At 37.4% G+C, this 14,315-nt stretch overlaps 1 protein-coding gene and 1 long non-coding RNA gene across 9 annotated transcripts in view; both read left to right on the top strand.

Annotated features, from left to right (window-relative positions):
- Nucleotides 1–14,315, top strand: part of LOC592242 (PDZ and LIM domain protein 5) — a 99,343-nt gene that overhangs the window by 47,629 nt on the left and 37,399 nt on the right. For 7 of the 8 annotated variants that reach the window (XM_030979403.1, XM_030979405.1, XM_030979408.1 and 4 more), the window contains 6 exons: nt 1,173–1,372; nt 7,016–7,140; nt 8,192–8,360; nt 9,983–10,068; nt 10,648–10,662; nt 12,114–12,174. In XM_030979403.1, coding sequence (XP_030835263.1) covers nt 1,173–1,372; nt 7,016–7,140; nt 8,192–8,360; nt 9,983–10,068; nt 10,648–10,662; nt 12,114–12,174 — 656 coding nt within the window. The remainder of the gene's footprint in view (nt 1–1,172; nt 1,373–7,015; nt 7,141–8,191; nt 8,361–9,982; nt 10,069–10,647; nt 10,663–12,113; nt 12,175–14,315) is intronic. The other variant, XM_030979406.1, reaches the window with a different exon arrangement.
- Nucleotides 1,717–3,381, top strand: LOC115921656. The gene is made up of 2 exons (XR_004063020.1): nt 1,717–1,894; nt 3,002–3,381. It is a non-coding gene; the product is annotated as an uncharacterized LOC115921656 (long non-coding RNA).

Genomic DNA, 14,315 nt, shown 5'->3' with positions numbered 1-14,315 from the left:
GCATTCTTTCTTTTTTCTCGAGCCCCCAAGCCCCGCCGTTCTGCAGGCCCTGACATGAAGGCTTCTAAATAAGCATCTTTTGCCTCACTGTAAATTTGGGAATTTTCACAGAATTTTTTTCTGTGAAACGGCTATTCCCCATAATTGGAAAAATAATATCCCTAACGGTTCAGAGGCAGACCTAACAGCTCAAGAAGAAATGATGAAAAATATAATGAAGGTAACGAAGATATGTCGCTATATTCATAATTTAATTGTTCAACAGGTTCTTAGTCCCCCTAAATCAATAGATAAATGGAATTCTCTGTTTAATATCCCAAACATAGACTGGGGTAAGATTTTCTTAGTTCCTGTTAGGTCATGTTTATCTACATGGATCCGTTATTTTCAGTTTAAGATAATACATCGTATAGTTGGTGTTAATAAATATCTTAAATTATTAAACATTTCGCAGTCAGACCTATGTTCATTTTGTTATAGCTCTGTGGAATCTATAGAACATTTATTTTGGGATTGCCCAATCATTAGAAGGTTTATTGCAGATGTCCAACATTTCATTTTAGAAGATAAAGTTACGTTGAATAAAATTAATTTCATATTTGGGTTTTATGGAAACGTTGGAGATCAATTTAATGTTGTTATTTTTATTTGCTAAATACTATATATTTTCCAACAAATGCGTACTGACTACTCTCACTAAATTCTTTTAAATGCATGTTAAGGTATTATCGTTCTCTTGAACAATTCATTTATGTTAAAAATAACAAATTTGTATCATTTGATGATAGGTGGAAAAACATTGTGTTGCTTTAAAAAAAAAAATTATCTAGTATAATCAGCTATATTTTTGTTGTTGGTTTCATTGATTATATAATATATGTATATTCATTTATGTTTTGTTATGTTTTGTAAAGTCGAAAGCAATATTGAATAAAGATGATTTTATTAAAGGGAAAAAAAAAAAATTGGGGAATTTGTAATATTCTAACAAAGGCATAAAAAAGTATAATTTACGGAAAATAATCCCGGAAAATCATGTCCTTTCAGCAAGATTTGTAAATCACTGGTATCGAATTAGAGAAAAAAAAAAAACACTTTTGAATTTCTAAAACACTGCACCATAATTCTTCATGTATTTTTCTCTCTCTCTCTCCTCTCCCTCTCCCTCACAGCAATTCCAGCATGCAGGAAGCAGTCACAACGCCAAACCCCGCCTCTTCCCTGGATCGGGCGGGGGAGCGGCCCAACAACCCCAGTCGGCTCCAAACGTGGTCCACAAACAGTTCAACTCTCCAGTGGGGATCTACTCCGCCCAGAATGTAGCCGACAGTTACAGAGGACAAACAGAGGGCATGGCACCAACCAATAGATAGTAAGAACGGTTCTAGGACACCTACCCCCTGGATATCCACCCCCCGGATCACCACCCCCGGTCAACTACCCCCTAAACCAATTACCCCCCGGACAACTATCCCCAGGACAACTACCCCCGGACAACTAATACCCAGACAACTACCCCCAGACAACTACTCCCTATGACAACTATCCTACGGGGTAGCTGTCCAGGGGGTAGTTTTCCAGGGGGGGGTAAGTGTCTGGATACGAGTAAGAATTGTTCTGTGGGTTTGGGGTGTGGAGTTATTTTTGGGGGAGCATCAAATATATTTTGTCACCCCCTGTTTGGTCCACAAACAATTCAACTCTCCAGAGGACAGTCAGACCGCAGCGTGCGCGATAATGAGGCTGTGCGGCAATTTTTATTCAGATTCCCGTTCGGTGAAAAGCTCGCTTACAACGCTCTCGTAAAACACGAGACCAGCCACGGGATTTTGGTAGCATCATTTTCTCGCCCTCGTATGGCTTACAGTGCAATTCATCATGGCGGAATCGTGGGGTAAGTCAATCTCTGAAATTTTCGCTGTTCTTTGACACCAAATTTGCCCAAATTAGTTACATTTTGGGCTTACTTTTATCGCAAACAAAAAGAGCGTTTTTTAGTCCTCGGAAATTAACTACTCATTACATAGTGTCGTATTTTGCTTGTTCCTGACTGGTATTGATAATATTATTTCGAATTTTTGCATCCTACGTCGTCTTTGATAACCAGTCCATCATTTGATGTTGAAAACACGTAGATGCAAGTAATGTTTGAATAAGAAATATGCCCAAATTATTGGACTATATTTTGGAAATCTACCGGAAGTAGACGGAAAATGATTAGAAACCGCGGGGAATTGCTATGGCTACGGCCTTTTAGTCAGGAATGGCGGGGTTTCTTGTGTGTCGCTGCACGCTGTGCCATTGTGTGGCGCATACAGCAGGAATTTATGTAGTCCCATGTGTATATATTTTTGTCAGCTTTTTAGTTTTTGTTGTCGCAAATCGACAGCAATGTAAATAAATCGACTGCTCATTAGTCATTGCTATTCATTATAAATCTAGATCAAATGATATGTTTCAAATGTATATTTACAAGGGTTTAAACATGTTTAGACAAGTAATGAAGGGGTTTGATAACTGATCGAATTGTACTGGAATCCTGAGCTGAGCGAGTGAGCTGAGTTGAGCTGAGCTGGATATTAGTTATTAGAATGACAAATTACTTACAGGATAATTAATTATATTAATTTGGAATTCTCAAACTTTGGTTCTGCCTTCTGCTTAACTCCAACCTTACAGCCAGCCACAGAAATGAGCAGCATTTCCTTTTGCGAGTTGTAGACCTATATATTAATATTATGATTATGAACAGAGCAGAATTAAAACAAAAAGCCAAAGGTAAATACTTACATTTTAGAACTTGTGCACATCTTGAAAAATGAAGGGAAAACTTCATGAATCTGACACCTGTAATTTGTTTTCATTTAAAAATTAAATTTGAAAGCAAGCCAGTTTTGTCTACCATAAATGGCTAGCTACTTTGATAAGATCTTTTTAAATCCCCATACATTGAACTAAGACATTTTATTCTTCTTATCATTTGTTGTTGTTTTTCTGACAGACGCACTCAACCATCGAAGCTTGCGGGACATTGACAGACATCACACATCAGTCTTCATTGCATTCCTGGATCAACATTTACCGGACTCCATGCCTTTGTTCGTTTTAATGGTTATTTATTTGAAGACTCAACCGCAGTTTTGCTTCACGTTGGAACAAACAATCTTGAACGGGGAGTTTGGGAGAAGGACGAGAAGGATTTTGTTCAGCTTATTCCTTTCAATAAAACAAAAATCTCTGATACTTCCAAAGTTCCAAGGTGGGATTCCGGAGCTTCACACGAACAATGCATTCATTATATTAATAGAAAACTGACTGAACTGTCACCTTTATACAATTTAACAATATTTAACTCTAATAATACTTTTATTCTCAGCGACACATTTAATGTGTATGATGGTCTCAACATAAATGTCAAAGTCAGTTTATAAATAAATATAAATATTAGAAAATGCAAATTTTATTCCTAGTCCTATCGCATTTATTATTTGTAGTAGTGTTAAATAATACATTTTTTTGTCCATTTACTAGGCTATTCAGAAGAAACCAGACCTGGTTTTCTCTTGGGTTAGTTGGCATGAATTTTGATTTAGAAATGTGAATTACACAGACCTGTTAAATAATAGCCCCCCCCCCCCCCACAAAAGAAAAACAATCTTTTAAAAGATATATTTTGCAGATTTGTATTTCATCCAGAAATAGTACCTTCACAGGGTAAACATAATATAAATAGTCAAGCATTGACATATTTTGATATGTTGGTGATGATGATTGTGATGGTGGTGATTATGATGATGGCAGTGGTGATGATGTCGGTGGTGATGGCGATCATGATGGATATGGCGATGATGATAATGATGACGGTGATTATGATGGCTATGGTGATGATGATAATGATGACAGTGATCATGATGACGATGATTATCTTGATGGCAATGCTGATGGTGGTGATGATGAGGGTGATTATGATGGCAATGCTGGTCGTTAACGTGATGGTGATGATGGCAATTAATGGCGATGTCGGTGGTGCATGGTGATGATCATGATGACGGTGATTATGATGATGATTGTGATGCAATGCTAATGGTGGTGATGATGATGTAGGTGGTGACGGCGATGATGGCTATGGTGATGATGATAATGATAATGATTGTGATGGCGATGACGATTGTGATTGTGATAATGATGTTGAAGATGAAAATAAGAATTCTACAAGTTTTATTTGAGCCCTTCAGCCCAAGGCACACTTATATTTCTATCCAAGGGTCATATTACACACAAACAAACCCCGAAAATAAATTTCCAGATATATATATATATTCCGCGGGTCACTTTAAAACAAAATCAAACAGAAAAGAGAATAAGGGAAAGAATTTTGTAATATTTTATTTCCAGGAATACACATGAACTGGAGTAATGCAATTGACAAAAGAATTATGAAATAAAATATTACCATCATCGAATGTCTGGGAATTACCAAAAGAAATTCCTGTTTAAGGCTCTTCTAATTAGCCCATGGTTTACAAATATAAAAACACATTTCAGATTTTTACAACCATGAAATTAATAGCAGGGATGGGAACAATCATATTTTCAATTTTCAATAACATTGCCCCCCCCCCCCCCCTGAAAGTTTGTATTTACACAAACATACATTTCATAACGAATAATGTGTCTTCTTTGTTAAAATGATATCAAAGCCTGGCCAAAAATAGCCTTTATAGACACTTAAATCCCCTCTTCTGTCCCTAGAGCTGGAATTCTTTATTGTACTTGTGTGCGTATCCGTATCCAACTTTGTACTTTCCGTTCACTTCTATAATTATGTAGCGCATGAGTATCGTACACAATAATAAGTATGTGGGGCAATACATAAGCCTCTACGACCGGGGGTTACGCACACGAGAATAATTCATGAATATCCCTAATCTCCGTCTATTTTCCGTGCGTGTTCACGTATAGCGCGCAGACTGGTTGGACCGCGAATCGACGCAGAGCTATATATAACGTGGTATCCCCCGGTTGATCTCGATGCGAAACGCTCGTCGATCGGCCATGTCTTATTTTCCGCCGGAGTCTATTATGCATTAGCTACTACTTTGCTTGTTCCTGACTGGTATTGAGACAGACATTCACAGGAAGTATAATATTATGTTAGGAAAATATCTACATTATGTGGTAAGCCAAAATTCAGCGAGATGCACCCCGATAAAAATGGTTATTTAACGTGTATATCCGACTCTTCAAATATTTTTTTTTGCAAGTTTTTTTTGGTGTTTTTTTCACATTTTGAAACTTCACTCACTATTTATTGAATAGTACATTATAATGTTTATAGTTCTGGCTCAATATTCATGACGAATTCAATGTCATTAAATGAATCCTGAGCATAGCAGAAAGATGAGAACTGTGCCATGTTTTTGCTTATTACGTATTCATGAGGAGCAAATTCGTGCATACGATATGAATAAATGGAAGCGAATTCGCGCACGCTGCGGTCTGACTGAGGAGGAGTGCTCTGCTAAGAATCCGCCTGACGGTTACAGGAGACAGAAGGGTGGCATGGCACCTGGGACAGTAAGAAGGCTCCAATAGAAATACCTTTAAGACTATCAATTCCCCCATCCCCCATCCCCATATAGACCACTAAGGAAATGACCCATAAAGGAAAGTGCCATTCATCTAAACTGTGTGGTTCTCATCTGGAACGATCGTCTATTTGGTAATCTCCTGGATGAGTACCGTCCGAGCTAGCTAATTGTCCCACGGGAGTAATGTCCTAGAAGCAATCATCCCACATTAATTGCAATCCAATGATTGCCGTCATCAGTGGCAGAGTGTTTGTGGGGGACACTGGATCATTAAGGGAGCGCCGGTCTTATACAGTGGATGAAATGCAAATTCACAATATTTTTGATGATTTGATGTTTTGTTTTGCCTGACTGCTAAGAAAGCATGTGTCTGCTTGTAAGTAAGCAACCAGAGGACCGACGGTTTAAGTCTTCTCCGAGGGACTTGGTAATGAGGATTAATGCCTTACCGAAGGCACTGCGCATCAACTTGATATCCAACCAAGGACCTCCTGATTACGAGACCACTGATCCATTATGTCTCCTTGGGGAAGGGGGGGGGGGGGGCAAATCCTGGCTGGTACGTGATCTTGTTTCCCCAGGGGTAGCCTTATCAGTTCAAGTACAACTCTTCTCAAGGGCCCTGCAGGGTATGAAAGATGGTCTTGGGAGGTGGTCCTTCCATCTTCCTTTCACTGTCTCTTCCCATTTTCTCTTTTTATTTGTTCTTTTCTCCATTTCTCCTTTTTTTTCTTCTTTTACTTGCTATCTTTTCCCTTTCCTTTCCTAGCTTCCTGTTCTTCTCATCTTTTTTGTTTACTTGCTGCAGGGCACATATGCCTTCCCTTGCTAAGGCAATGATTTTTATATTCTCTTCCAAAATCTTTCTTTTTTGTTTTGCTCCTCTCTTACCTTTTCCTAAGCATGTTGAGACCTATCTCAAAAGTATAATGTGCTCTGTAAGAACTTTTCTGTTATTACTATTTTAATGTACTTTAAAGATACAGACTAGTTATGGTCATGCGATTGCATTTTGAAAGAAATGTTGTGGAATCGATCAGAAAAGGTTGATCATCTAGCATAATTATAAGTATTGGTGTGTACTCCAAGGTTCTTGAATCATCAAAATGATAAGAAATTTGGCGCAGTCTTCGTAAAGTTACAAGCACTGTACCTGTACACAGAAAGATGTATATGGGACTACGCACACGTGCGCGACACGTACGTTTATCTCTCACAGTCCAATAGATAAACTAATTTACCAAATATATCAATTAGTAGGCAGTTTCCCGGCAAAGTTTTTATCATCATGTATTAGTCAAAACATATTCTTTCACATGATTGGTAATAAAGAGCTTCCATTTCATTTTTTGAAATTGGGGAGTTTCCAATACTTGTCTTTACCTTTAATGAAAAGCCATTTCTCTCTCCTCTCCCACCTTCAGTGATGACGATCAACAAGCCCCGGCTGCCTGGCAGAAACCCTCTGCGTATGCTCCAGGGTCCAGCCAAGGCCCCAGGTCAACCAGCTTCAAGAAGGTTCAACAACTAGCTGGAGAAGATGATAGAGGTATGTATAAGTTACTCTTTTACAAATAATAAAACAAATCTTTTCATTTTCAAGAACACAATGACATTTAACTACATGCATAGACAATGGAAGGAGGCGAGTTGGCTCAGTGGGTAAAGCGTCTACCTGTCGGACCAAAGATCTCGGGTTTGAATCCAACCCAGGCGAATGACTGAAGCCTGCGTTGTGTGTTAACGTGCCCCTCCCCTTGTTTCATAGATGCAGGCTATGTTAAGGGGAAAACACTCCGTCCCTCGGATAGGATGTTAATTGGAGGTCATGTGTCTAGGAGAGTCACCACCCTTGCACGTTAAGAACCCACTGCACTATTCGTATAAGAGTAGGGGGAAACCATGGTATAATGGTCCACCTGCACACCCCAATCAGGCCGAGTATATACGGCATCTGCAAGAATCTTCAGTATTGAAGGAGGCAGATTATCTTGAAGAAGAAGAAGAAGAAAGTATACAAAAATGATGATACTAATAACAATTTTTAACAACATCAACAAGAACAACAACCAATGCCTGGTGATTGCCTGAAAGAAATATCAACTTCTGTTTAAGGGCTCTCCTCATTGGTTGTTGTTAAAAAAAAAAATGTCACCCCAACCCCCCCCCCCCCCCCCCCCAAAAAAAAAAAAAAAATTTTAAAAAAATGTATCAATACACAAGTCAGCTATTGAACGGGAGAGAGTATCACAAAAATAAGGAAATTTGTTTGAAATTAATTTGGATTAATAAAACTCAACGGCATGGTAACTGACCATGAGCAGTAAGTAATATTTTTTATTTTTCAGGTTACCGGTACTGAAGTGGGACAGAAGTTGAAGTGAAGCAGAAGTTGAAGTGAAGCAGAAGTTGAAGTGAAGCAGAAGTTGAAGCGAAGCAAACCGATGAAGCAAAAGTTCTAAATTGTCACATTTTGCATCCATAAAATGTTGTTGTTTTTGTTATCATTAGCATTAGCACTAGTAGTACTAGTATTATTATTAGTATTATTTTTACACCTCTCTCACTTTCTCTTCTTCCCATTTATCTCTTTCAATCAGGTTATGGTGGTCAGCAAACCTCAGCCCCAGCCCAAGCCCCTGCCCCAGCCCCTGGATACCGACCAGGTGGAACTCGCTCTGTGAGGGCTCCCGTTGCCAAGCCAACCACTGGGGGCTCAAAACCAGCGAATGCCTTGCCAGTCTGCCACAAATGTAACCAGAATATCATGTGAGTTTGTGGATATAGTATCACCTGGGGCCGTTTCACAAAATTGTCATCAGTGACAAATGACTGTTTTTGTTATAAGCGACTGAAATCCTTGCTTCTGATTGGTTATCAGCAGATTTGTCACTGACTTTTGTCATTTGTCATTGAAAAGTGGCTTTGTGAAACGGGTCCCTGGAGAGTGTTTCACAAAGACTAAGATCTACTTTAAGTTGGACTTAACTATGGCAGGCCATTCATGCCACTGTATGCTCTCACCATTATGATCTTTAGAAAATATTTTTTCCTTTAATAATGAACTATCTAAAAAATTGTGAATTCTGTAGATTTGTGACCATGATTTGTAGGTCCATTGAGAGGCCAATGGCAGTTAATGGTGAGAGAAAACCGTGGCATGAATGTTAAGTCCAACTTAAAGTCGATCTTAGTCTTTGTGAAACACCCCCCCCCCCCTGTCTTTTTAGGCAGTATAATGGAAACTATTCTGCTCGTGACCATAGGCAAGTGACCTCTCTAAACAGGTTCAACAAGAACTATTTGCTCTTGAGTAGAGGTACCTCATTCTGGCCACTGAAGACAGTGAGGATTGTACTCAATAAAAAACTTGCTTAAGCTTAAAGGTAAAGACCTGTATTGGAAACACCCCAATTTCAAAAAATGAAATGGAAGCTCTTATTACCAATCATGTGAAAGAATATGTTTTGAATATTACATGATGATAAAAATTTTGACGGGAAACCACCTACTAATTGATATATTTGGTAAATTAGTGTATCTCTCGCCTGTTGAGAGATATGAAATGCACATTTCGCGCACGTGTGTGTAGTCCCATATACATCTTTCTGTGTACAGTGCTTCTAACTTCATGAAGACTTGGCCAAATTTCTTATCATTTTGATGATTCCAGAACCTTGCAGTACATCTATGCTAGATGATCAACCTTTTCTGATCGATTTCACAACGTTTCTTTCACAATGCAATCGCATGACCATAACTGGTCTTTAGCTTTAAGAAATTTAACCAACTTGGCTTGAATTTATTTATGGCAAACGAGGCCCCACTGTCACAGTAGTCGACAAATAATTACTGACTGTCCTTGTGATGCGTCAAACTATCATCGCAGAGGCGATCTCAGGGCTACTATCTTTTCCCCGCTGAAGGTGAGAGAAGATGGTATACCCCTCGGATCACAGAGGCGATGAGATGGGTTTTTACAGATGCGCATCATGCAGACATTATTACATACATCTCGGACTGACCTTACTGTTGCCATCAGAAACACATGAATCAGTTTTAAAGCCTGTCTGCACTAGTTTGGCCAGAAGCGATTATACCTCCCTGCATGGTAACTGACAGGTGGTTATCTCATCAAATCAGCTCTCAATTAACATAAGAAAAAGGGGATCATGGGGGACCAACGGGTACCGATTACGCATTGTTTGCTATAAAGAGAGCGCAAGTAGCTACAAGTAGTGCAGACAGGCTTTAAACTTGCGTTTGATCAGATTCAATCTGTAGGCAAAGACAGAGAGCTGACTGTACCACGGACATTAACACTAGACCAACTCAAATCTCTCTTTAAAAAAAAAAATTAACCAAACATGTTCATTTCTATTCCTGTACAGGGGTCCGTTTGTGAAGGTACGTGGTAACCCTCTCCATGATACCTGCTTCACCTGTGAATCGTGTGCCTCATCTCTACGCAATAAAGGTGAGAATTGGTCACCACTCAAAGGAACATTACCTCATCACTGTCAGATGGGGTCAACAAACTTATTCTCAAAGCAATTGAGATTTAATGTGGAGGAATAGTGATTGTTGTACTTGGTTTTATATTTAAATAGAGACTGTAATCCTGTAAAAATGTCCTATCAGTTGATAATTTAATGAAGATTAACAGAAATGAAATGTTCTGATAAGACATTAAAAAGAGAATGGTTTACATGGTTTGTATTTATTTCTAATGCAACACATACATAAAGAGAATTTCTATCGATTCTTTAGTGTTGTGATTGAAATGAAACAGATCTCTTTTAATTCACAATCCTTTTTGTAGCATCCATATCTTGTCAAGATGTAGAATATTTTCATTTCTTTCCAAATTTTAAACGTATTATAGAAAACTCAATATTACCATAAGATTTCAAAAGATTTAAAAACTGAGTTATCATTAGTGTTTTGGTATTCAGGATAGATATTTATGTAATTATACTACACATAAGAGAAATAAGGGTAATAAAATTTAGATTTGAGATAACTTTTACTCACCATTTTGTTACCAACTCAACAGATGATGGTGAAGAAGGTAATATGAAGACAATCGTCTAAAAAGTATTACAGAGGCATTATTAATCTAATGACTAACCATTCTTTTTCTCTCATTCAAGGGTATATTCTTGGGATTTTGCTTCAGCCATACTTTTATGTTTTATACATGATATATTATTTAATATGGTGAAAGCATTTATATTCTCAGATTATGATGCAGCTCACACACTCACATATTTATCATGAAATATATGGAAGCTAAGGATTAATTGCTTTCTCTTCATGACTAATTTATTCTTTTTCTCTAATTCAAGGTTATATTTTCTGACTCTTAATTGCTTCCGCTTATTCATTTATGTTTATCACACATCATCAAATATTATTTAATATGGTGAAAGGGTTTATTTCCTCAGATTATGCTTCAGCTTACAGACTCACATATTTATCATGAAATTACAGAACCATTATTAATTGCTTTCGCTTTTGATTTAATAACAAATTCTTTTTCTCTCATTTAAAAATGTCATATACCATGATATTTTACGTTTTATGGTGAAAGGCTTTATATCCTTGTGTCACCCTTCAGCTTCCTCACTCATATATTCATCCTGTGATAAACAAAAGGATGTATTCCTAGGCTTTTGCTTAAGTTTTAATACATGTTGATATTCCATACATTACAATTCTTGATTTTGAAGTCAATGAATATAAATGCTGAGCAAATATAGTGATGTTTAATCAATTAATCGATCCGTCAAAGTTGCTTTCCATCTTGTTATATGCAGCTTTCTTGGTAGCCATAACAACCATCATCACTTTAAAGTTTCAGCTTACATGGGGATAGCACATCAATTAAAGCACTATCAAAATGGATATATTAATTATAACTTTAAAAAATGCTTATCACATTAACCATATTTTATCATATATCTTTTATTTGTTTCTTATTTTCAAATTGGGTGCACTCACCTTTTATCATCATTTTGTAATGATTTCATAAAATGAATTAAAAATGTTGGTATTTATGTAGAGATGTCTTAATGTTATATTTTATTTCAAAAAAAGAAAAGAACCGGGGTAGATATCCAAGTTGTTGTAAACACAGAGCATACATGAATTATGTATCAAAACTTGTTTGTGTATTTAGTGTATTAAAACAAGGTATTAGATGTTATACAAATGAATAGTTAGCCAGCTCATAGATATTATTTTTATGGGCAAGGGAAGGACATTTTTATCAAGTTTTGAAACCTACTAATAAAGCTGAACACTGGATACATACATTGGCATTATTCTTGGATGAATCACTGGTGTATTCCATGATACAAAGATGGAAAGAATTCATTTCGCAAGGGGAAACAAAATTTATTGATTCACTAACAAATTTGGGCCTAAATGTCTGAGTTCAGCGATATCCTTTCTATTATCATTCTATTAGCAAGGCACTCACTTCTCCATATTTTCTTCTCTTTCCTTTTTTTTACCCAGGATTCTTTGTCATCAATGAGTTGCTGTACTGTGAAGCCTGCAAGAATCGCATCCAGCATCAGTAAGTCTTGAACAAAGCCTAAACATCCATCTGTAAGAGAAAGGGGTAGTAGATGGTGAGGGGGGGGGGGGGGGTGGCAAAGGACTCTTTTCTTTTTAAGAACATCAGATTTCAGGATGTAATACACTGAATCAGAGATGTAGTAAAAGTGGACAGGGTCATTTCTATTTTTGCCAAAAAAAGTTAAGATGTCAAAGATTACAAGCAGGTGCACATAATATTTGCATTTTTTTGCTCCCATAGAGCAGCAAGACAGTGTGCTTTCATGCTAGGACCTATGTTTAAGCCATTGTAGCTAGTTTCTGCCTTCTTCAGCCAAACTAGGATGTTTAGCCTTCATACCGGTATTTGCAAAGTAAACATAAGAGGTTCGGTTGTGGTATCTGTGTTAAAGGGGGAAAGCTGCTCGATGTTTGAAACATTTATCCAGTGGTACATGTATGTTAATACAGTTCATGAATTATTTATTAATCAACATAGGCGCTAGTAGATTGTTCAACCTTGTCAGTGTACGCAGGTTTTTGGTGCTGCAGGAAAACTAAGTAGGTGGAATATGAACAAAGTGAAGTGCTTCGTGTTGAAGGCAAAAATTTGAAGAGAAGTTGCACTTGTGTTGATCCTCTGTTCTGAAGAGGTCTATGCATCATATACTACTTAAGGATAGAGTATGAATGTGTGAAAGAATGAGGCAGAGTTGTTCATATTTTGGGGTGATTTTTTTTTTGCCTAAAATTACTTTTGAAACTATGCAAGAGGAATGACCTCCACCATTTTGAAGTTCTAGATTTTTTTTTCCAGATCATTTTCATTGAATCCCAGACTTATATCTTCAATGGTTTGTGCCCTTTAGAAATAAAGGCAACCTATTATTTTACCGCAGTACAGAAGAATAAAAAGGAGACAATATGTATGATATTATTTTGGTAAAAACTTGGATAAACTTGTTAGGAAAGACATATGCTTCCTTTTTCAAATCCATTGTGAAGTTATTATGATTCAAGTGATGAAGTGCTGTTAATTACAAATTAGTATCAACAGTGTTTGTCGATCACGATGTGTGTATTCAAATTGTGAATTTTGAATCAAAGTTATATTGGACTTGTTTGTTTACATTGTTTCTTTTTCATGACAAAAAAAGAAGCAAAATATTTACACTGCTTTAATTTGAAATGGTATTATGCCTGTGCTATATATGCCACTACGTTAGTATTCTGCAGTTGCCAAAATGGGCTCGTGGGACTTGATACCATTGGTATAAAGACTTCAACTTTACTTGCCCAAGTGGGTTTGTGCAATATGATTTTGCTTGCCCATAGGTTGGTTCAAGTGAATTTCTAGCATCTGGCATCATTTTTTTGTGGAGGGGGGGGGGGGGGGGGAGGGGGGGGGGCTGTCACACAGTCTTTTTTGTCCTGTATGTGTACAGTCAGACCTGCTTTAGTGACCACCTGTCTACAAAGACCACATTTTTTGTTTGACTTGAAAATGGTTTCTCATTGAATATTATACTAAAGGAACCTGTCTACAAAGACCACTTTCTGTGTTTCCCTTGGGCAGTCGCTATAGACAGGTTTGACTGTATATAGTATTCAAGTTAAATCTAATTTATAACCCATTGGTAATGATGTACTGTATTATTGGGTGAACATTTAAACGGTGCTGCCTTGAACTAACGAGCCATAGGCTGTATTGTGTCTACATGATTACCGGTACATGTACACATATGTCTCTTGAATAGCACAATACACACTCATCTCCTTCTTGCCTGTCTTCATCAGCTTGAGTTTGCCAAATAACCCGCTATTTTCAGACTCGGGATATTATCCCGAAGCTCGAAATTGCGTCTTCACCAGACTGATACCTTCATCACAAAGTAGCTCAGGCGGGCGCAAATTAGCCTGCTATTTCCCAAATAGCGGGATATTTTGGAAACAAGACCCAACATTTTTAATTTGCAATCGGGATAGTTATGATAACAGGTTATTTGGCAAACTCGAGCCGATGAAAACAGGCCTATTGTGATATATTTTCAACTCAGATTTTATATCCTGAAACCTAATACAGCCTCGCACACTCACCTACACTCACCTACACTCACCTACATGTATTACATTCAACAAAAGAAATAATGCTATCTCTGC

Source organism: Strongylocentrotus purpuratus, unplaced genomic scaffold, assembly GCF_000002235.5.
Source record: "Strongylocentrotus purpuratus isolate Spur 01 unplaced genomic scaffold, Spur_5.0 spur5_scaffold_10, whole genome shotgun sequence".
Lineage (NCBI taxonomy): Eukaryota > Metazoa > Echinodermata > Echinoidea > Camarodonta > Strongylocentrotidae > Strongylocentrotus > Strongylocentrotus purpuratus.
The sequence above is the reverse complement of the archived record's forward strand: the minus strand, read 5'-3'. Positions and strand labels throughout refer to the sequence as shown.